Genomic DNA, 22,186 nt, shown 5'->3' on the forward strand with positions numbered 1-22,186 from the left:
TTTGATATTTCCCAGTGTAATTCTGACTTTTGGTTCTATTTTATCTGTTGGATGTGTTTCACAATATGATTGCTCTCACCTTCAGTCCAGTTTAATATGATTACTGCGGCATGTACTGCAAACAGGATTCACTCAACTGTCACCTGGAATCATGAAATGATTTCAGGAGGCAATTTCTATTGATCAACGATAAAGGGACAGAACAAGTTCATATATATCCTGCTAAAAGTATTCTGAAATTTTACAAACTACTCAAGGTTATTGTACTTACGTAGACACTCATTAGCATTTTCTGCCGTGGCTCTCCGCCAAGGTCGGTCATTATAAAATGGCTGGCAAGTTTCACAGTCTGTTCCCATTGTATTGTGTTTGCAGTTGCAGACAATCTTATTGAATTCGTTCTTTATACATTCACTGGCATGACCATTACACTTACACCTGAGAAAGCAGAAATGAGTAAAGAAAAACATTCTAAGAACATGATCAAAACTAGACAGGAGGGTAAATTTTAGATTTTTTTAAATCATCAAAAGTTGCTGTGGAGAAATGATGGTTATTAAAAGAAATAGATTTTAAATTTATGACTGTGATTATTTCGTGAATTTTCAACACATCCATTATACGTATTTTTCTTCCCTTACGTTTACAGTGGCCATAAACTGCTGCTGCTAAGCAACCATCATGTCAAGTTGATAATTGACCTTGGTATGTGAGCACGTCCAATATAGATTAAAATTAGCATCCATTATTTTCAATTCAAACTGAAATCTGAAATGTTTCGTGGGGTGGACAGCCTAATATTGTGACAAGTAGAACAAAACGTATCTTTAAGCTTTATTGTTTTATGTATCTCTTTAAACAGGGGCCCCCAACCTTTTTTGCACTGCAGACCAGCCGGACCCGGGGGGGGGGGGGGTAGGGTTGCCAACGGACAAGAGTAGCAGTCAAATACATTGTGTTTACCCCTAGAAAGACTACAATGACCATGAAGCCTTGCGCAGGCACCAGTGTGCATGCATGTACATGCCGATTTTTTTCTACAAATCGTTTTTGGTGATTCTGTTCGGGGGGGGGGGGTGTTAATCATGACCGGAATATAGAGGTGATAAGTGGCTAATACACTCAATTTTGTTTCTAAAAGGGTTTATCTAGCGAATTTAATATTAAACACACAGTGCATATTTTCCTCGCATGAATATAGTGATAAGTCAATTATCAAGGGAGGACAGGGGAGCTTGAAGTAAGTTTTGAACGAACTTCCAGTAGAAATGGTAGAGGCAGGTTTGATATTATCATTTAAAGAAAGATTGGATAGGTATATGGACAGGAAAGGAATGGAGGGTTATGGGCTGAGTGCAGGTCGGTGGGACTAGGTGAGAGTAGCATTCGGCACGGACTAGAAGGGCAGAGATCACCTGTTTCTGTGCTGTAATTGTTATGTGGTTATATAAGTCACTTATAAGTCAATAACATCATAACATTTTAAGTAACATTTGGATATTAAACACACAGCACATATTTTCCCGTATGAACATATAAAATCATTGCAACACACCAGTATCGCTGAATCAGTGAGAGCCCTGGGCTTGTTTTCCTGCAACAAGACAGTCTTATCGAGGGGTGATGGGAGGCAGCGATACTCGAAGGGGGTTCCTTATGTCCAGTCTATTCCACAATTTAGTTTTCTTTGCATTCATTGCAGAGATATGTTGGAAATGGAAGCAACGTTTTCAGTGCTTTCATGGTTATCTCAGGATATTTAGTCTTGACTTTGATCCAGAATGCCGGCAGAGATGTTATGTCAAACATACTTTTCAGCCCGCTGTCATTCGCAAACTCGAGGAGTTGATCTCCTTCCCGCGCTGACATGGGTGACGCGTGGGTAATGACCTCGCGTGCATTCAAACTCAATAGTGCGTGACAGGGAATGAGGAAAGGTGCAGCTGACTCATATCGCCAAATCACATCGTTTCCTCACGGCCCGGTAGCACATGCTTTGCGGCCCGGTACTGGTCTGCGGCCCAGTGGTTGGGGACCGCTGTCTTTAAAAATGGGTCTTTGACGATACCTTTCATTATATATTTTCATGGAATATAATGAAAATTTGAAATAACATTTTGCTGTTACTTTGAATCCGCAATAATTTCAAAGTAAATACAGTTGTGCAATTAGGCAGCTTTTCAATTTCCTTTACTTGTTTAAAAAAGGTCAATTCTATCAAAAGACTAATATTATTTGATGTACAAACAGAAGATTGAAAGGTATAGTGACTACAGTAAAAGCATAATTATGATGAAAGAAAATAGCCAACATGCTCTTTTAGAGCCATGGAGTCACTGAGTAACATCTCACCCATCTCTTGTGGTTCCACACACAGAAGACCACACTGATCTTTAACAGGACCTATTCTCTCCTCAGCCTCCCTCTTTAGAATCTCTTGTGGTTTTCCTTGACCCTGTCAACCGTCCATCTTTTGCCCTCCTAACTTCCCACATATGTTCTCTGATACATTTTATTGCCAGAGGGATTACTTGTTCCCAATTGTCTAAACCAAATGCATGCCTCCATTTTCCTGACCAGAGCCTTAATATCTCTCATCAATCAGGGTTCCCTAAATTTGCCAGCCTTGCCCTTCACCCTAGCAGAAAAGGTGCCACTCCTAGACTCTTAACATTACTCCTTCAAAAGCCTCACACTTGCCAGTCATCTCTTTACCTGCAAACAATCCCACCCAATCAACTTCTGCAAGATTAAAATTAAACTACACTTTCCATTCCAACCATCAAATCTGTTCATCGCTTCCTCTACTGCCAAGCCTGAGGCTTGACACAAATTAGGTGAAGAGTTCTTCATCTTCCACCTCAGGTTGTCTCCAATCTGATGGCATGAACAATGATTGCTCTAACCTCTCACCTCTGCTGCCCCCTTTGTTTTCACTTATCACAACGACCCCATCAACACTTCCTTTTCCCTTTGCCAACCTCTCAACCTGCCCATCAGCTGCACGTTTGTCCATCAAAGATCTTCACCACCCAGGCCATGCTCTTTTCTTGCTGCTGCCATCAGGTAGAACGCACAAGAGTCTCAGGAATCGTACCACCAGGTTCAAGAACAGATACGACCTCTCAACCATCGGGCTCTTGAACAAAAAGGGACAACTACAGTCATTCTATTTCTGGTGCTCCTGCTACCAATGGTCTCACTTTAAGGACTTTTTATCTTGTTATCTCATGCTCTTTTATTTAATTTTATTTCATACTCATTATTTATTGCCCTTTATTTATATTTGTATTTGCACAGTTTGTTGTTCATTGGTCCTGTTTACGGTTACCATTCTATAGATTTGCTGAGTATGCCCACAGGAAAAGGAATCCCAGGACTGTATATGCTAACATGTATGTACTCTGATAATGTGGCGCGTGGCCAAGTGGTTAAGGCATCGGTCTCGTGATCTGAAGGTCACTAGTTCAAGCCTCAGCTGAGGCAGTGTGTTGTGTCCTTGAGCAAGGCACTTAACCAAACATTGCTCTGCGACGACAAGCTGTATCGGCCCTAGTGCCCTTTCCTTGGACAACATCGGTGGCGTGGAGAGAGGAGACTTGCAGCATGGGCAATTGCTGGTCTTCCATACTACCTTGCCCAGGCCTCAGTCAACATTGAAAATTGATGGACAGTCGAAGAGAGAGAGAGAGAGAGAGAGACTCTGATAATAAATTTTACTTTGAACTTTGATTCATTTCCTCTTCTCAGCCCTGTCCTCTCCTATCAGATGTCATCTACTTTCGCCCTTCATCACTTCTATTTGCCATTTTCCAGCTGCTTATATCATTCCTACTCTTCCCTTCCTTCACCTGCCTTTCTCTCTCTTCTCACCTGCATTCACCTATCAGCCACTAGCTCTTGCTTCATCCTTCCCCATATCTTTTTATACTGGCAATCTCACCTCTTTCTTTCCAGACGTGGCAAACGTTGTCATCCCAAAACATCGCCTGTCGATTTCCCTCCACAGATGCTGCCTGACCCACTGAGTTCACCAAGCGTTTCGTGTGCTGAATCTCCTCTCTTCAAATTTTTACCCTTTTGGCCTCACTGGATGACTCCCCCCCCCGCCCCCCCCAACAAATATAATTTTCAAGCACTGCGGTTTTGTTCCCCTCTCATCTTCTACCTGTCATGCCCATGGCATCTGTGTCTTGGAACATTGAGCTGCCAGCTCCTTCTCTCAACTGTGTCTCTGTTACGGCTTTAACAAATCTAAGTAGACATTAGAATTTATTTTGTCCTCACCTTCCTTCCCAAACACTCTTAGTATTCTTCGCATAATCAACTGTTAGTCATAAAAATCAGAAAGGCAGCGAGACTTTCATTTAACTACATCACTAAATGTATTTTAGTTTCCTGCTGTTCTAAGATCAGATTGTAAGCACTCCAGTTTTTAAAAAACATTTTCAAGCCCTTATCTTGATTAAAGATTAAATTCCTTTATAAATTACAGATGTTAACTGTATAGTTACCTAGGTAAACAAAAGCTGCCTAATTAAAAAAAAATTGACCTATGGGATCAATTTGGAATTTATAAATATTAACAATATCCTTTAATTCACTGTAGAAATATATCAAGTTCCTGAATTGTTATTTACTTATTTGGCAACACACTTAGAAAAGATCCAACTTGTACAGATACTGATAAGGATAATCGTTGGCAACATTCCTTGGACTTTAATCTTTTGTAGGCAGCCATAAAGCGCAACTTTCAAACCTATTTTTATATTATGCAAGAATTGATAAAACTGAAATTTCTTCTTTATCTAACAGGAGTCGATCTGAGCATCTATCAATTAGCTGAACTAAGAGTAGAACTGAAAATAACATCCATCAAGCATGTTGGAAAGCATATTAAAAGACAATTAGACTGGTACCTAGTTTAGAAAGGCTTAGATGGTTATTGGCCAAACACTGGTAAAAGGGACGAGGTTAGATTGGTATCTTGGTCAGCATGGACCAGTTGGGATGAAGAGCCTGCTTCCAGGCTCTATAATTCTAATTCTTACTATGGCAAATTTATTTTCATGGCACAAAATTTGTCTGAGAACCTCATTTACAACTTTACTAACATTTTGATGATTAACTCTTTTTTAATATATCATAAATGCAAACCTGAACATGTTGCCCTCAATTCTTGTGTAGCCCCAATACCAAATTTCACTAGCGCCCCATACATTAAATCTAGAATCTTTTGTCCACACCTTCAAATCCCTGACTTGCCACATTAACCTCTCTCATCACATTTGAGCCCTTCCTGTAACTTTCAAACCACATTTATGCTTTCTTCTGCCTCTCTAATTTAGAGACCAATTTTCACAAAATAAATTATTTTTCTACTGCAAATTATTGTGAACAAACTGAGGTGAAGAATACAGTTGTTATTTCACACATATCAGTGCTGATTCTCTTTACAGACACTTTTTTTAAAAAAGGTGTTGGAGCAGGTATAGGCCACCTTGTAGGTTCCTTCTACTTCCTCAGCCATTCAATAAGATCAGTTGATCTTTTATCTTTGTGCCACTTGCCTGCACATACCCCATAATTCTTGACTCCCTTTATCTATAGATCTCTGCCTACAATGAGATATACACACAGGAATTGAGCTCCCACAGTCCCTTCAGGACAGAAGTCCAAAGATTCAAAATCACTGAGCGAAGAAATCTCTACTTGTCACAGTCCCGATGACTGATTCCTTGTTTTGACTGTTCTAGATATTCCAGCTAGGGGAAACACCGTATCTGCATCTACCTTCAAAGGATTCAAAGTACATTTATTATCAAAGTATGTATGCAGTATAAAACTGAGATTTTTCTTCCCACAGACAGCCACAAAGCAACGAGAGCCATGGAACCTGTTCAAAGAGAAACATCAACCCCGCGCCCCCCCTCCACCATGTGCAAGAAACAAATCGCGCAAAAAGCAACAAAAAGAACAAGTGAAAACACAGAATATAAAAGAGTCCATGTCCAGTTCAGCTCAGTTTACCCACAGGCCGCCTTGATACAAACACATCATAATGTGAACTGCAGTCAAATCCACAAATCGCAACAATTAAACCTTCCTCTGGCACCATCTTCCGACAGCATCACTGGAGAAAGAGACCGTCACACACAGACCCCTTCTCGGGCAGCAGTGAGACAGAGACAGCTTGAACACTTGCTTGACTTCCGTGCATGCCTCAATATTTTCAATCTTCCTCGCTGCTTTAAATTGATGAAATCTGCGAGAAGTGGAGTCGATCGTCGTCTCCAAATTTCTTGGCCTCAAGGAGGCTGCTGGCCTCCCAGAATGCTGAGACAGCAAAGCGCCAGATGGCACAATCAACCCAAAAACACACCATCAAACCGTAGATCACAAGCTCCGACAGTAGCAGAGCCACATTTGAAAGAAAAAGACGAGGAAAGTAAAAGAAGAGGAAAAAAGCAGTTTCATGGACCATCTTGAGAATGTTGCCTGTGTTAGCGTTGTTCGCTGACGCCATTGTCAAGCCCTTTAAAAATGTTGTACAAGGGGTGATTGATAAGTTCATGGCCTAAGGTAGAAGGAGATGAGTTGTACAGCTCTCGTTACATGTATATGCCGGTCAACTCTTTGAGTGATTATGCAGAAAGTTTGAAGTTCTCCTTCTTCTCCTCTCATCTCCTTCTACCTTAGGCCACAAACTTATCAATCGCCCTCAATGAGTTATTAACTTCTAACTTTCTGCATAATCACTCTAAGAGTTGAACTGCATGTGCATGTAACGAGAGCTGTATAACTCATCTCCTTCTACCTTAGGCCACGGACTTATCAATCACCCCTGCTGTGGACCACTTCTACAAAGAGGGGATCCGTATGCTCCATGACAGCTGGACTAAATGTGTAAATGTAGGAGGGGACTATGTTGAAAAATAAATGTGCTAGGTTTTCTAAAATTAACTCCTTCTACCTTAGGCCACAAACTTATCAATCACCCCTCGTATGTTTCAATGAATTTTTCAGGTGTAGTCTCACCAATGCCCTATACAATTACCATCATCAATCTTAATCTTGTACCTTAATCCATTTGCAATGAATTATATTGTATGTCTTAGGTTTCCTGAATGCCTGTTTGACCTGCACATTGACTTTCAATGAATCATTTCCCTCTGAACATTAGCACTTCTCAATATCTCATTTGCCAAACATCCTCTGAGAAAATCACCAGTGGGTGAATTCAGAATACTCCAGCTCTCAAGTACTTGCTCATTCAGGGAGCCTTTCTATCCTGAAGCATCTCTGCATTCTCCTCACAGGCCACAGTGGCCACAGTTTCATAATAATAATCCCAGAATGAAGTCAGAACCAAGTCGAGTGCATTGTCATCTGCACAGGCACAGGTACTGCATGTATAATGAAAAACTTGCTTAAATATCATCACAGGCAACACACGGAGTATAAATTATACATAATACATAAATTACATAAGGCAGCACAAAAACAGAACTTTACAATACAATGGTGCAAAAAGTCACAGCAGGAGACAAGCCCATACTGGTGCAAGAGGCCCATGGTGTTCCACTGCTGACACAGGATTACGGTTGTGCAGGTCGGCTCCAGATGCTGATGGCTGTAGAAAGGTAGCTGTTTCTGAACATGGTGGAGTGGGATTCCGGCTTCCATACCTGTTGCCTGATTGTAGTAGCGTGAAGAAGCTATGATCTCGATAGTGGGGATCCTTGAAAACTTCATGATACATGCTGCCTTCCTGAGGTATAACTTCCTATAGATGCTACATGTGTTCCATATCATATTGGGAATTACGGTGTTGGCCACTACAACAGCAGCGGTCTTCTACTACTCCAGACATGTGCCGAACATGAATTGTTGATCACCAACGCTGTCTTCCATCTTCCCAGCTGTAACAGAACTTCATGGATGCATCCACGCTATAAGCGCTGGCATCTAATTGACGTTATTGTCAGGAAGAGAGACAGGCAGGATGTAAGGGTGACAAAATATATGGTGCTGAATGCTGAACAACCCACCATCTCAATTTCTAAACCGAACATCCATATCCAACCCAAGGCACGCCCACAAGGAAAGAAACCCTTAAGACGGCTGAATGTCTTCAAGCTGAAAAGCAGCAACGTTACGCAGTCTATTGATGACACTCTGGCAGACCACTTGAATTCCATCCCTCTAGAAAATCAGAATGTAGAAACTGCTTGGTCAATTCAACCCTTCGAGAGCTGATCTACAACACTGCTACGGAGATCATGGGGCATGCTACCAGAAAGCACAAGGACTGTTTTGATGAAAACTGTGTCAACATCAAACAACTGCTGGATGAGAAACATCATCTTCACAAAGCTTTCCTCAAGTCTATCTCAAAGAAGATTTCCTTCAACAATATACAAAGGACTGTACAATGCAAACTGTGCCTGATGCAGGGTTCCTGGCTGAGCAATAAAGCTGATGAGATCCAGGCGTATACATAGGTATGATTTAAAGAACTTCAGTGCTGCACTAAAAGAAGTCTACGGCCCCACACCATCAAGATTGTCCCTTCTTCTTAGCGCTGATTGGAATGCACTGATCATGGACAAACAGAAAATTCTACATTTGTGAGCTGAGCACTTTAACAGTGCTCTGAATCATTCTTCGACTGTAAGTGACTAAGTCACTGATCACCTGCCCCAGTTACCTGAAAATGAAGCACTGTATGTCCCACCACCCTTAGCCAAGGCTCGGAAAGCGATACATCAGCTCTCTAGTGGCAAAGAGCCTGGATCAGACACAGTACCAGCTGAGGCCTAGAAGGTGGTGCAGTGTTAACAGAAAAGCTCCATCAGCTCTTCCAACTCGTGTGGCAGCAAGAGACGATTTCACAGGAATTTAAAGATCCATCCATCATCCACCTGAATAAGCGAAAGACAATCAACAGTCCTGCTACAATTATTGGGGAATATCCTTGCTGGCTATCACAGGCAAGATCTTCGCCAGGCTTCTTCTCAACCTTCTCACATCGCACTTGATTGAGGATTCCTACTAGCTACTCAGTGTGGATTCCAGAAAGACCATGGGACTAAAGACATGGTATCTGCTGCAAGAGAAATGTCAGGAGCAGAACACTGACTATTCTCTTGCTAAGTGATCTGACTAAGCCCTTTGACACCCAAGGAAATTCATCATCATGGTGCAATTCCATGATGGTATGCAGGCAAGAGTTCAGGACAATGGTGAGACACCTGAACCCTTCCCTGTCTCAAATGGGGTCATATAGGGTTGTGTCTCGGCACCAACGCTATTCATTCTGGTGTGGACCCAATCTACGAAGTCCTTGACCGTGGTACAAGGGAGGCAACATAACATCCTGGAGTCTCTTTCATGCTCACAGAATCTGGCTGCTTTCTAACTAATGAATTCCCTTTTACCACCATTCTCCCTTCTTCCCCCCACCCCTTCCCTTTTGAGCCACGGAGCTAGACTCAGTGCCAGAGCCCTTGTCACTGCCACGCTTTCCTGGTAGGTTGTCCACCCAACAGAACATCATCTATTGTGCATCAGTAAATAGTTATTTAGCTTCCTAAGGAAGTAGAGGGACTGGTGAGCTTTCTTCACCCTGGAGTTGGCATGGTTGTACCAGGACAGGCTAAAGGCAATGCTCACTCATTGTAACTTGAAGCGAATACCCACAAAATGCTGGAGGAACTCAGCAGACCAGGCAGCATCTATGGAAAGAGTAAAGAGTCCAAGTTTTGGGCCGAGAGCCTTCATCAGGACTGGAGAGCCAGATGAGACTAGAGCAAGGAGCTGGGGAAAAGAGAGGAAAAACTATAAGGTGGTAGGTGATAAGTGAAATGGGGAGGGAGTGAAGTAAAGAGCCGGGACATTGATTGGTGAAAGGGATCAATGAAAAGCTCAATGACTAGCTCTTGTTTTGCTGACATTGAGAAAAAGGTTGTTGTCAACGACACCAGGTCACCAGGCTCTCTATCACTGACCTGTACTCTGACTCATTGCTATTCGAGATATGGCCCATGATGGTGGTATTATCTACAAACTTGCAGATGGAGTTAAGAAAAAATCTGGCCACACAGTCATGAATGTAGGGGGCTGAGGATCAATGTTCCCTCTAATTTCTAGTAGTCAGTGTGCAGAAAAATCTTATGTTGTGCAAATTTTTTTCCTGTGACAGAAGTGTGTGCGCACTGAATGCACACATGGCACAGTTTATGTAGGTTTACAAAATATTTGACATAAAACTGCACAGAATAACAACAAAATAACATACATATTTAAGTCACTCAGTTATTTTTTTCTCTCTCCTGTCTTTGGCGTTTACCCATTCTTTGTAAACTCTATCTAGACTAAAAGAACTTCCATCCAATTGATAGCATTTGATTCTTATTAACATATCCAAATGACATTCACCTAAACGGTTTCTCAGCTTGTTTCTGCACTCAACCGTAACATGCATAGCACTCCTGTAATGGGTAATGACGGGTTCTGTTGCCTGAGCTTTTGTACACCATCAAAATGCGATTTACTTGCCAAATGACGCTTCAAAAAGTCAAGTTTCCAAATATCATCCCACTTCTTTCCACTAGCAAATTCCCCAGCAACTTTTGCATCACGACAATACAAAAAGATAACTCCAGTTTCCAAATCATACATAAATATTTCTCATAGCTGAACATTCATGACCTCTCGCAATAGCAGTTTCTACTATTTTGTTAAGCCATTCAACTTTAAACAAATTTGTAGTTCTTTTGCGCTTCACGCCCTACACTTCTTTTGAATTCGACAAAGTGAATCAATATTGTTTTCAATAAAAACTTAGTAAGCTATCTACAGGATTTGAAAGATCTTTGTAAACTTTATGATATGAACACTGTCCGCCAAAGATGGCTGCTGCTATGATGCAGCTGTACAAACCGGAACAGGAAAGGCGAGGTGACGTAAATTAGTGATGTGCATTGTGGTATTTGAAAAACCAACTAACTAGTTAACAGAAACATTTAGCTAAAAGATTATTTTCAATAAGTATAATTATTAATTACATTATTTTAGGTAACTAACCTTTTGTGCGCACATTAATTTCTTTTGTGCGCTGGTTGAAAAACGTGTGTACGCGCACAGCTTAGAGGGAACATAGCTGAGGATACAGCCTTGTAGTGTTGATCATAATTGTGCCGGAAGTATTGCTGCCTAGCCTTACCGACTGCAGTAAGTCAAGGATCCAGTTGCCAAAGGAGATGTTGAGAATTCTGAGATCTTGCAGAGGTATATAAAATAATGACATGCAGAGATGGAGGGGGGGACATACTCAATCTTTTTCTTTCCCCAGGATTGGAAATCAATAACTAAAGAATATAGGTTTAATAGGATCTTGAGGGATCATTTTTGTTTTTAAACATTGAGAGTGGCAAGTGGATGGAAAGAGTTGTCAGAGGAAGTGGTTGAAGCGGGTACAATATCAACTTTGAAAAGATATTTGGACAGATACACAGATAAGGAAGGCTTTAAAGATCATGGGCTAAATGCATTCAAATAAGACCAATTTGGCACCTTGGCCAGCATGGACCAGACGGGATGAAGGACCTGCTTCCTTATGTCTCTATCTATTATTTGAAATTGGGTTTCTTAAACCTGGACCAATCAGATGGGGATGGCATAAGCCACTCCAGTGGGTATCCTCACCTCTTCTGTGTCTGAGTAAAATATCCTAGTCACGCAGTTGAGAAATTGCCAACTGGTAACAATAGCCATTCAAAGGGCGCCACGACCTAATAGTCATATGAAACTTAAAACTTATGCAATAAATTTCAGGGCGGTAAGGCACATCTGTTTTATAAAATTGTTTACACAGATTTTGGAATGTAGTGACAATGGCAAAGCTGAAGAGGTTGAATGACCTTTCATATTTCTAAACTAATGACCAATTTTAGAACTAATCTTATCCTTACTTCCTCGCCACAACTCTTTGTCAATGAACTGAATTCTCACGTTACTGATACAAGACTATTTGACATTTTTGACATTTGGTATCGCTAACAGTGAATGTTTGATATTAGCTCCTTTCTTGTAAGATGTAAATGATCAAAGACATTGACATTAAAGTAATTACAGGTGCACATTCCTTTAACCGAAATTCTGAAATCCAAAAAGCTCCGAAAACCGAAGTTTTTTTCGCCAACAGCTGATGTCACTCAGATATGACGTAGCAGCACTAACAGAGGCCGCCAGAAGTCAGTTGTGGCTCAGCGCTCGTACTGGTTACACATGCATTTGCTGTTTGCTGATATTTTGTGTTCACTGTTGACTTTGTGTTTAATTTCAATATGAAAATGTCAAAAAGAGCTGCAGATACTCTTATGGGTAACAATGAGAAAAACAGAAGGAAGCATCTGTTTCATTATCAATAACACAGAAAGTGGAGTTATTGCAGAAGCTTGATCGTGGTGTGTCTGTGCGGCGTCTTACTGAAGAAAATAGTGTCGGAACTACCACTGCACATGATTTAAATAAACAGAAAAACAAATTACTGAAGTTTTATAGTAACAGTGACGTTCTACATTTATTCCAATAAGTCATTTACCATGTGTTTGATTCAGTTCGTTTGAAGCTGTATATTTTTACATTTTATTGAATGCTTTTGCTGGAAGTAAAATTTTTTCTTGTCATTATTCCCTAAACAATACAGTATAACAACTATTTACATAGCATTTACATTGCATTAGGTATTACAAGTAATCTAGAGATGATTTAAAGTATACGGGAGGATGTGTGTAGGTTTGGGGCGCCGCTGGGTCCTAAAGTCCACTGCACTGAGACAGGTTAAATAAGGAACTTGAGCATACGTGTTTTCTGGTATCGGTGGGGGGGAGGGTCTGAAATCTGAAAAATTCTGAATTCTGAAATGCAACTGGCCCCAAGGATTTCAGATAAGGGATTGTGGACCCGTATTGCAATTCCAGTTCATGGGACAAAGTTCCTAATTCCTTGCTTCCCTAAAATGACATTTACAATATTCTCTCGGTATCACTTCCCTGTATGATGAGAAAACAAAACAGAATATAAAAATCACTGAAATTATCTTACATTAAAAAAAACTGGCTAACCACCTTTAGAATCCCTCACAGCTCCCCGTAAAGGCCATTCTCCTCAAGCATTCAGATACAGAGACATTAATTCAAGAATTCTACTAAATGAACAGCTTCTATTGGGATAACTAACATCAATTCAACAATATTAAACACTTCATCTTGAACGACATGGCATCACATAGTATCTACCTATAGCACTCGCCAACCACATAATACAAAAGAAGTTCTACAAAGCTTTACAGCAGAGTAATAAAAAAAATTACATCAAGTCAGAGAAGATGACATTGGTGAATATGAACAACACTTGATTTTAAGGAGCATCTTAAAAAGGGAGAGTTTGGACCATGGTGCGAGGAAGTATTTCCATAATGGTATGATACCAAAACACATGGGTGTCAATGGTACAGCATTTCAATTTAGTGGCACTCAACAGTCCAGAATGAGCCATACATTTAGCACAATATTGAGCTGGAGAAAATTATGCAGATAAGTCCCAGGCAGATTTGAGAAAAAGTCAGAGCCATAGTGTTGTACACTATACAAACAGGCTGTTCAGCCCACACATTCACGCCAAACTATACTAGTCCCATTTGCCCATATTAGGTTCATATTGTTATATGTCTCGCCAATTCAAATACCTGTCTAAATGGCTGTTAAATGTAGCAATTGTGTCTGATACCATCATCTTCCCTGGCAGCAAGTTCCAAATTACAATCACTCTCTGTAACAAAAAGAAAACCTTACTTTTCTCTCAAATTCCCTTTAAAACTGCCTCTCACCATAAACCTATGCCCTTGTTCTTGGTACCCCTGAACTTCTACCCAACATCTCTTATAAGCTTCCTCAAACTACTTTGCTTCACAGAAAATAAACACAGCCTATCCAAACTCTCCCCATAACTACAGTCCTCTAATCCAGGCAACATCCTGGTGAAGTGCCTCTGCAGTCTTTCTCCATTAAATGCCATTCTGTAGTGTAGTGACGAGAAATGTGGTGGGCAGAGTGAAGGTGCTTGATAAATCAGTCCTCTGATCTGTGTCGCCACAATGATGTAGGGGAGGCCACATTGGGAGCACCCGGATACAACAGACGAGACCCATAGGTGAAGTGATGCCTCATCTGGAAGGATAGTTTGGGGCCCTGAAATGATGGTGTAGGGACAGCTTTAGCAGCTAGCACTCTCGCAAGGATAAGTGCCAGGAGGGGGATCAGCATAGAGGGACGTGTGGACAAAGGAGTCAGGTAGAGAGCAATTCCTGTAGAAACCTGGGCAGGGTGGGTTGGTTGTGCTTAGTGTCAGGATCCCATTGGAGATGGTGGATGTTACAGAGAGTAATGCACTGGATATGAAGGCTTGTGGCTGATAGGTTAAGGGGAACCTATCTCTGTTATGAAGGTGGGACGATGGGGTGAGGACAGATGTGTGGTAAATGGAGATGTAGATGAGGGCAGCATTGATGGAGATAGAAGGGAAATCTTATTCATTTATCTCAGATGTTATAGTATGGAATGCCTCATTCCAAGGACAAATGCAGCGGAGACATAGCAACTAAGAGAAGGGAGTAGCATTTTTGCAAGTGATGGGTTAGTAAGTTGTGTAGCCAAGCTAGCTGTGAGAAACATGTTTTTAAAGATGTCAGTGAATAGCCTGCCTCCAGAAATGGAGGCAGAGAGACTGAGAAGGGAAAGAGAAGTGTCAGAGATGGGCCAAGTAAATTTGAGGGCAGGCTGGAAATTGGAGGTGAAGTTGATGAAATTGATGAGCTCAGCATGGGCAAAGGAAGCAGCACCAATGCAATCCTTAATATAGCAACGTATGCTTAAAATCAGCACTGTTCCACATAGCCAACAAAAAAACAGGCATAGCCAGGGCCCATGCAAGTGACCATGGCGACGTCTTTGTCTTGGTGAAAGTGGAAGGAGCCGAAAGAGAAATTGTTGAGGGCAAGAACCAGCTCCACCTGATGGAAGATGTGGTGCTGAAGGGCAACTACTTGGGTCTCTTGTGCAGAAAGAAACAGAAAGGCCCTCCTTGAAGGGGGGTGGAAGTGTTATGGGACTAGATGTTCATAGTTTAGAAAAAGGCGATCTAGGCCGAAGAACTGAAAGTTCTTGAAATAGTGAGTTGACTAGTAAACTCCTTATTAAAAGGACAGGTAGTGCAGTAAGTGCTATGAATTTATATAGAGAGAAACAGCTTTGATTCCTGATCAGTGAACTCAGAGCTACAATAAGCTAAAGATAAACAAGTTCTATGATACAGAAAAGGAGAGAAGGGGAGAACAGAACAAAAAAAAATAGGTTAGAGCATAAAGAATATGGGATTATGGCACAAGGGGATAATAAAGTAATATAAGGAAAAAAATGAAGATAAATTAAAACCAGTAATTTTATTAATTGCTATTCCATTGATCTGCTCTGGGCCAGAATTTTGAAGAACGAGTTTTCAATTTGAATCTTTGAAATTAACCTTTGAACCTTTAAATAATTAAATAATTTTAAATAATTATTGGTTTGATATGGATGGTATTATTCCTGCCAGTATCTTTAATGCACAGAAGTTTTTATTGCAGTTGTTAAATTATCATTATTCAAAATATCAGTCCTGTATGTTGGCTTCAAGAAATGTTATAGCGGCTGACAAATTATTCAGCATTCCACATACGCCTTCTCTAAAGTGCCAAAAATTAATTTGCAACACAGACTTGTATGGCCAGATAGGTTTCAGAGATCTATTCCATATATTCTGCCCTTGAATATGAAAATTGTGGGAAAACAGTGTCAAAGTAATGTTTTGACTTCTGCCAAAATAAATGCAATTTTACTGTCAAGAGGTCACATACTTCCACTTCATCCACACCACAAAATTATACATACTTAACTTGGAAATAAACTGCTTATATTAGGTGATTAACTATATTAGGAAAGGTAATAAATAAAAATGGGAGAATTGAATGTGGGGAGGTGGACAGGGAAAAAAATTTCTCTCATTTAAAGAATATTGAACAAATATCTTTTAGACTCCTATTTAGTGTAAAGGCCACCATGTCATTTTGTGTGAATTTTTGTAAATCTGTGGTGAAGAGTGAATAGTTAGTCCCAATGCCCGCAACATTTATGCGAGTTCACCCAATAATTTTAGGTTTAGTACCATTCAATATTCTCAGTATAGAGAATGCTGATATCTCTATTTTTGTTTTTCATATTTTTGAAGTTCAAAGAAAATTTATTATCCAAGTACATATATGTCACCATATACAACCTTGAAATCCATTTTCTTGCAGGCATATTCAATAAATTCATAATACAATAATAAGAATTAATGAAAGACCGCAGCAACTTGGGTATTCAACCAGTGTGCAAAAGACAACAAACGGTGCAAATACAAAAAGAAAGAAATGATAATAAACAAATAAGCAATAAATATCAAGAACTTAAGATGAAGGGTCTGAGCAAATGAGTCCATAGGTTGTTGGAACAGCTGAGCGATGAGGCATGAAATTGTGTGAAGAGAGCATGACTTGGTTGGCGGGGGCCCCTGATGCTTTCCTGCAACAATGCTCCCTGTAGACTGCTCAATGGTGGGGAGGGCTTTATCCGTGATGGACTGATTCATACCCACAAATTTTAGTAGGATTTTCCATTCAAGGACATTGGTGTCACCATACTAGACAGTGATATAGCCAGTCAATATACTCTAGATCACACCACTATAGAAGATTGTCAAAGTTTTAGATGTCATGCCAAATCTTCACAAACTTCTAAGGAAACAGAAATGCTGCCATGCTTTCCTTGTGCACTTATGTGCTGGGCCCAGGATAGATCCTCTGAAATGATAACACCGAGGAATTTAAAGTTGCGGACCCTCTCCACCTCTGATCCCCCAATGAGGACTGGTTCATGGACATCCAGTTTCCTGCGCCTGAACTTAATCATCAGCTCCTTGGTTTTGCTGACATTGTGTAAGAGGTTGTTGTTATGGCACCACACAACCAGATTTTCAATCTCCCTCCTAAATGCAGATTCAAAGGTTCCCTTATTATCAATGTATATAACTCTGAAATTATTCTTCTCCAAGTGGCCACTAAACCAAGAAAGAAAAGAACCACAAGAAAATATATCTCAAGGTTGTATATGGTAATATATATGTTGTGTGATAAGTTTACTTTGAACTTTGAATGTATGAAAAAAGTTCAGATGTCACCACCTTTGATTTGATTGCATTTTATTTTATCAAACTTGCAAATGTAGCAATCACAAAATATATTAATAATAGTCTAAATAAGGATTTAAATTTAATTTTTCTCTACAATTAGAATAAAGTTAAAAAATATCTTAAGCTAACAAGACACGGAAGCAGCTTTAATTCTTCGACTTAGTAATGAACAGTTCTGAAGTTTTATGTTTCAAGCACTTTGGATGGCAGCGTGCAATGTCAGACTCCACATTGTGTATTTAGCTATCTACTACCCCATGAATTCCATGAGAATGAATTTTATTCCCTAGCTGAAATATTTGAAAAGTGATTTGCAAATTCTTTCATAACCAAATGGTCACGTTGGGGGTGGGAGAGTCATCTGTATTACAATTTTACTTTTTAATAATTCATTATCTTTTCCCAATGCTGTTGTTTGCAATGACAGCATTTATTTTCATTTTTCAATGGAACCGTGGTAAACTAAAAGCATTCCTAAAACGTTTTGGATAGAGAAATCCAGGTTTTAGACTTATTGACAGTACATTTCCAAGTCACAATTACGCAACTTAAAGTTTAATTGGAATGTTATTCCCATGTGCACACTCTCTTCCATCACAGATCTGCAAAGTGCTGCTGAAGCAGTCTGCTTCATTAACTGCTGTGCAGTTTGTATATAGTACACACAGCAACCACTGCATGTCAATGGTACAATGAATGAATGTTGGAACTTTGCTGTGCCAAACAATGCTCGCAGCCAATGCAAATAAAAACAAGTGCATATTACAGCAAAAGTAATAGCTTAATAGTATGCTTTGACAGAAAGCATGATATGGCTCAAGCAAACTTGTTATCAAAGTACATATGTTACCATATATCACCTTGAGATTCATTTTTTGCTATTCATGGAAAGATGAGGGTGAGGGCAGCGTCAAAGATGGAGGAAGGGAAACCCCGTTCTTTGAAGGAGGAGGACATGTTTGATGTTCTGGAAAGGAAAGCCTCATCCTGGGAACTTTATTTAGAGATATGGTGTGGAATAGGATCTGCTAGCCACGCTGCCCAGCAACACACCTGCACTTGGGAAGAACATACAAAGTTTCTTACAGAGGACGCTGGAATTGAACTCTGAACTCCGATGCCCCAAGCTGTTGTGGCGCTGTGCAAACAGCTATGTAGCATAGCCCCCGTATTCATATAGTTCCTTCCATCATTTTATTTTGCTCTAGATTGCTGTCCCCAAAGGGTTTCCAACTAATGAGATTAGACTGTCATTTATATATTCTTGAATTTGTGATATAATCCTGCTTTTTAAGAAAAACTTCATTGAATTTCCAAAATTAACACGCACAACTAAGTATTTCAAAATCTTAAAAACATATAAAATGCCTGCTGGTGAACTCTTTTGTTAAGAAAGTGCATGAAAAGAATAGAAATCTAATGCCAACTCTTTTACAGCATGCAGAATTCTGGCATTATATTTCTACTCTTTTCGAAAGATCTCACCTGCACTTTTTAAAAAAAAATTGTCAGAAGTAATGGGAAAACAAAAGTACCTTCCGCCAACTGCAAAGTCTGAAATAGCATAATAGTAGGACTTCAGAACCTTCGGGTCATTAAAAACCTCGTCCCCAAAGGTGTTCAACCTATTCAAGGTCACTTTGATATCGGTGGCTGTCACCCATTCCTGTAAGTGAGCAAAGAATAACTACGTTAGCACTCTATCACATGCATAATTATAGTTCGTTGTAGTCAGGAAATTATCCACCAGGAACTGTCAGTATAACCAAATACATTTGTAAAACATTCACAACGGCCCATTTTCTGCAATGATTTATATAAAAAAAACTTTGATTAACATGGAGTATAAATTGTAATTGAAATGGAAGAACATATAGTTTTGTGCTTTATATCCAAGTACAAACTGCATAATTAAACCATTCAATAAAATGGCATATTTAAACTGCTAATTACTTCCAAGATACTACAGTCCATGGATTGAGTAGTAGCTGATAAAGCAAGTTTAATATCTACAGACCTTGCAATAAATGAAGCTTGAAAGGATGAGCCAATCCAAACTGAAGTCCAAAGACTTCATGTTGTCTCCAAATGTGTAAGCAAGCAAATACTGTCTACATACTGCAGCTTGATGACTCAGGTCAGATTGACTTTGATGTTGGAACAGAAGAAACTAGCTGTGTTTGAGAGGCAAGTCTCTTCACTAATTCACAATGTTATACAGCACAGAAACAGGCCCTTTGGCCTACTGACCAAGGTGCCCAACTGCACTCTTGTAAGCTTAAAAAGAGACTATGAATAATGGCTGATGTTGCTGCCTGCACTGTCTTTGGAACATGCACTGTGCATTTCAGAGCAACTCTTCAGGTCACTGGGAGGAGGCAGTTAATGTGTAACCGGACAATGGCTATCCCTGTGGCGAAAAACAGGAAGCACATCTAAGATACAGCAACACACATCAAAGTTGCTGGTGAACGCAGGCAGGCCAGGCAGCATCTCTAGGAAGAGGTACAGTTGACGTTTCAGGCCGAGAACCTTCGTCAGGACTAACTGAAGGAAAAGTTAGTAAGAGATTTGAAAGTGGGAGGGGGAGGAGGAGATCCAAAATGATAGGAGAAGACAGGAGGGGGAGGGATGGAGCCAAGAGCTGGACAGGTGATTGGCAAAGGGTGTATGATAAGATCATGGGACAGGAGGCCCAGGGAGAAAGACAAGGGGGGGCGGGGGACCCAGAAGATGGGCAAGGGGTATAGTCAGAGGGACAGAGGGAGAAAAAGGAGAGTGAGAGACAGAATGTGTGTATAAAAATAAATAACAGATGGGGTACGAGGGGGAGGTGGGGCATTAGCGGAAGTTAGAGAAGTCAATGTTCATGCCATCAGGTTGGAGGCTACCCAGATGGAATATAAGGTGTTGTTCCTCCAACCTGAGTGTGGTTTCATCTTTACAGTAGAGGAGGCCGTGGATAGACATGTCAGAATGGGAATGCGATGTGGAATTAAAATGTGTGGCCACTGGGAGATCCTGCTTTCTCTGGCGGACAGAACATGGGTGTCCAGCAAAGCTGTCTCCCAGTCTGCGTCGGGTCTCACCAATATATAAAAGGCCACATTGGGAGCACCGGACGCAGTATATCACCCCAGCCAACTCACAGGTGAAGTGTAGCCTCACCTGGAAGGATTGTCTGGAGCCCTGAATGGCGGTAAGGAAGGAAGTGTAAGGGCATGTGTAGCACTTGTTCTGCTTACAAGGATAAGAGGATAAGTGCCAGGAGGGAGATCAGTGGGGAGGGATGGGGGGGACGAATGGACAAGGGAGTCGCGTAGGGAGCGATCCCTGCGGAATGCAGAGAGAGGGGGGGAGGGAAAGATGTGCTTAGTGGTGGGATCCCGTTGGAGGTGGCAGAAGTTACGGAGAATAATATGTTGGACCCGGAGGCTGGTGGGGTGGTAGGTGAGGACCAGGGGAACCCTATTCCTAGTGGGGTGGCGGGAGGATGGAGTGAGAGCAGATGTACGTGAAATGGGAGAGATGCGTTTAAGAGCAGAATTGATAGTGGAGGAAGGGAAGCCCCTTTCTTTAAAAAAGGACACCTCCCTCGTCCTGGAATGAAAAGCCTCATCCTGAGAGCAGATGCGGCGGAGATGGAGGAATTGCGAGAAGGGGATGGCATTTTTGCAAGAGACAGGGTGAGAAGAAGAATAGTCCAGATAGCTGTGAGAGTCAGTAGGCTTATAGTAGACATCAGTGGATAAGCTGTCTCCAGAGGTAGAGACAGAAAGATCTAGAAAGGGGAGGGAGGTGTTGGAAATGGACCAGGTAAACTTGAGGGCAGGGTGAAAGTTGGAGGCAAAGTTAATGAAGTCAACAAACTCAGCATGCGTGCAGGAAGCAGCGCCAATGCAATCGTCGATGTAGTGAAGGAAAAGTGGGGGACAGATACCAGAATAGGTACGGAACATAGATTGTTCCACAAAGCCAACAAAAAGGCAGGCACAGCTAGGACCCATACAGGTGCCCATAGCTACACCTTTAGTTTGGAGGAAGTGGGAGGAGCCAAAGGAGAAATTATTAAGAGTAAGGACTAATTCCGCTAGACGGAGCAGAGTGGTGGTAGAGGGGAACTGATTAGGTTTGGAATCCAAAAAGAAGCGAGAGCTTTGAGACCGTCCGGATGGGGGATGGAAATATATAGGGACTGGACATCCATGGTGAAAATAAAGCGGTGGGGGCCAGGGAACTTAAAATCATTGAAAAGCTTAAGAGCGTGAGAAATGGCACGAACATAGGTAGGAAGGAATTGAACAAGGGGGGATAAAACCATGTCGAGGTATGCAGAAACGAGTTCGGTGGGGCAGGAGCAAGCTGAGACAATAGGTCTGCCAGGACAGGCAGGTTTGTGGATCTTGGGTAGGAGGTAGAAACGGGAAATGCAAGGTGTGGGAACTATAAGGTTGGTAGCAGTGGATGGGAGATCCCCTGAGCGGATAAAGTCGGTGATGGTGTGGGAGACAATGGCCTGGTGCTCCTTAGTGGGGTCACGATTGAGGGGTAAATAAGAGGAGGTATCCGCTAGTTGTCGCTGAGCCTCAGCAAGGTAGAGGTCAGTACGCCAGACTACAACAGCACCACCATTATCGGCGGGTTTAATAGTAAAGTTAGGATTAGTGCAGAGGGAGTGGAGAGCAGAGCGTTCGGAAGGAGTGAAGTTGGAATGGGAACAAGATGCGGTGAAGTCGAGATGGTTGATGTCCCATCGGCAGTTAGCAATAAAGAGATCCAGAGCAGGCAGAAGACCAGAGCCGGGTGTCCATGAAGAAGAGGAGGGTTGAAGATGGGAGAAGGGGTCATCGGTGGG

The 22,186-nt window shown here is 41.2% G+C and overlaps 1 protein-coding gene across 1 annotated transcript in view; it reads right to left on the reverse strand.

The window, feature by feature from the left end:
- lamc1 (laminin, gamma 1) overlaps positions 1-22,186 on the reverse strand; it is a 261,259-nt gene that overhangs the window by 80,000 nt on the left and 159,073 nt on the right. The window contains exons 3-4 of the mRNA XM_072273978.1: positions 18,867-18,997; positions 272-438 (exon numbers count right to left, since the gene is read on the reverse strand). Coding sequence (XP_072130079.1) covers positions 272-438; positions 18,867-18,997 — 298 coding nt within the window. The remainder of the gene's footprint in view (positions 1-271; positions 439-18,866; positions 18,998-22,186) is intronic.

Source organism: Mobula birostris, chromosome 12 (genome assembly GCF_030028105.1).
Source record: "Mobula birostris isolate sMobBir1 chromosome 12, sMobBir1.hap1, whole genome shotgun sequence".
Classification (NCBI taxonomy): Eukaryota; Metazoa; Chordata; class Chondrichthyes; order Myliobatiformes; family Myliobatidae; genus Mobula; species Mobula birostris.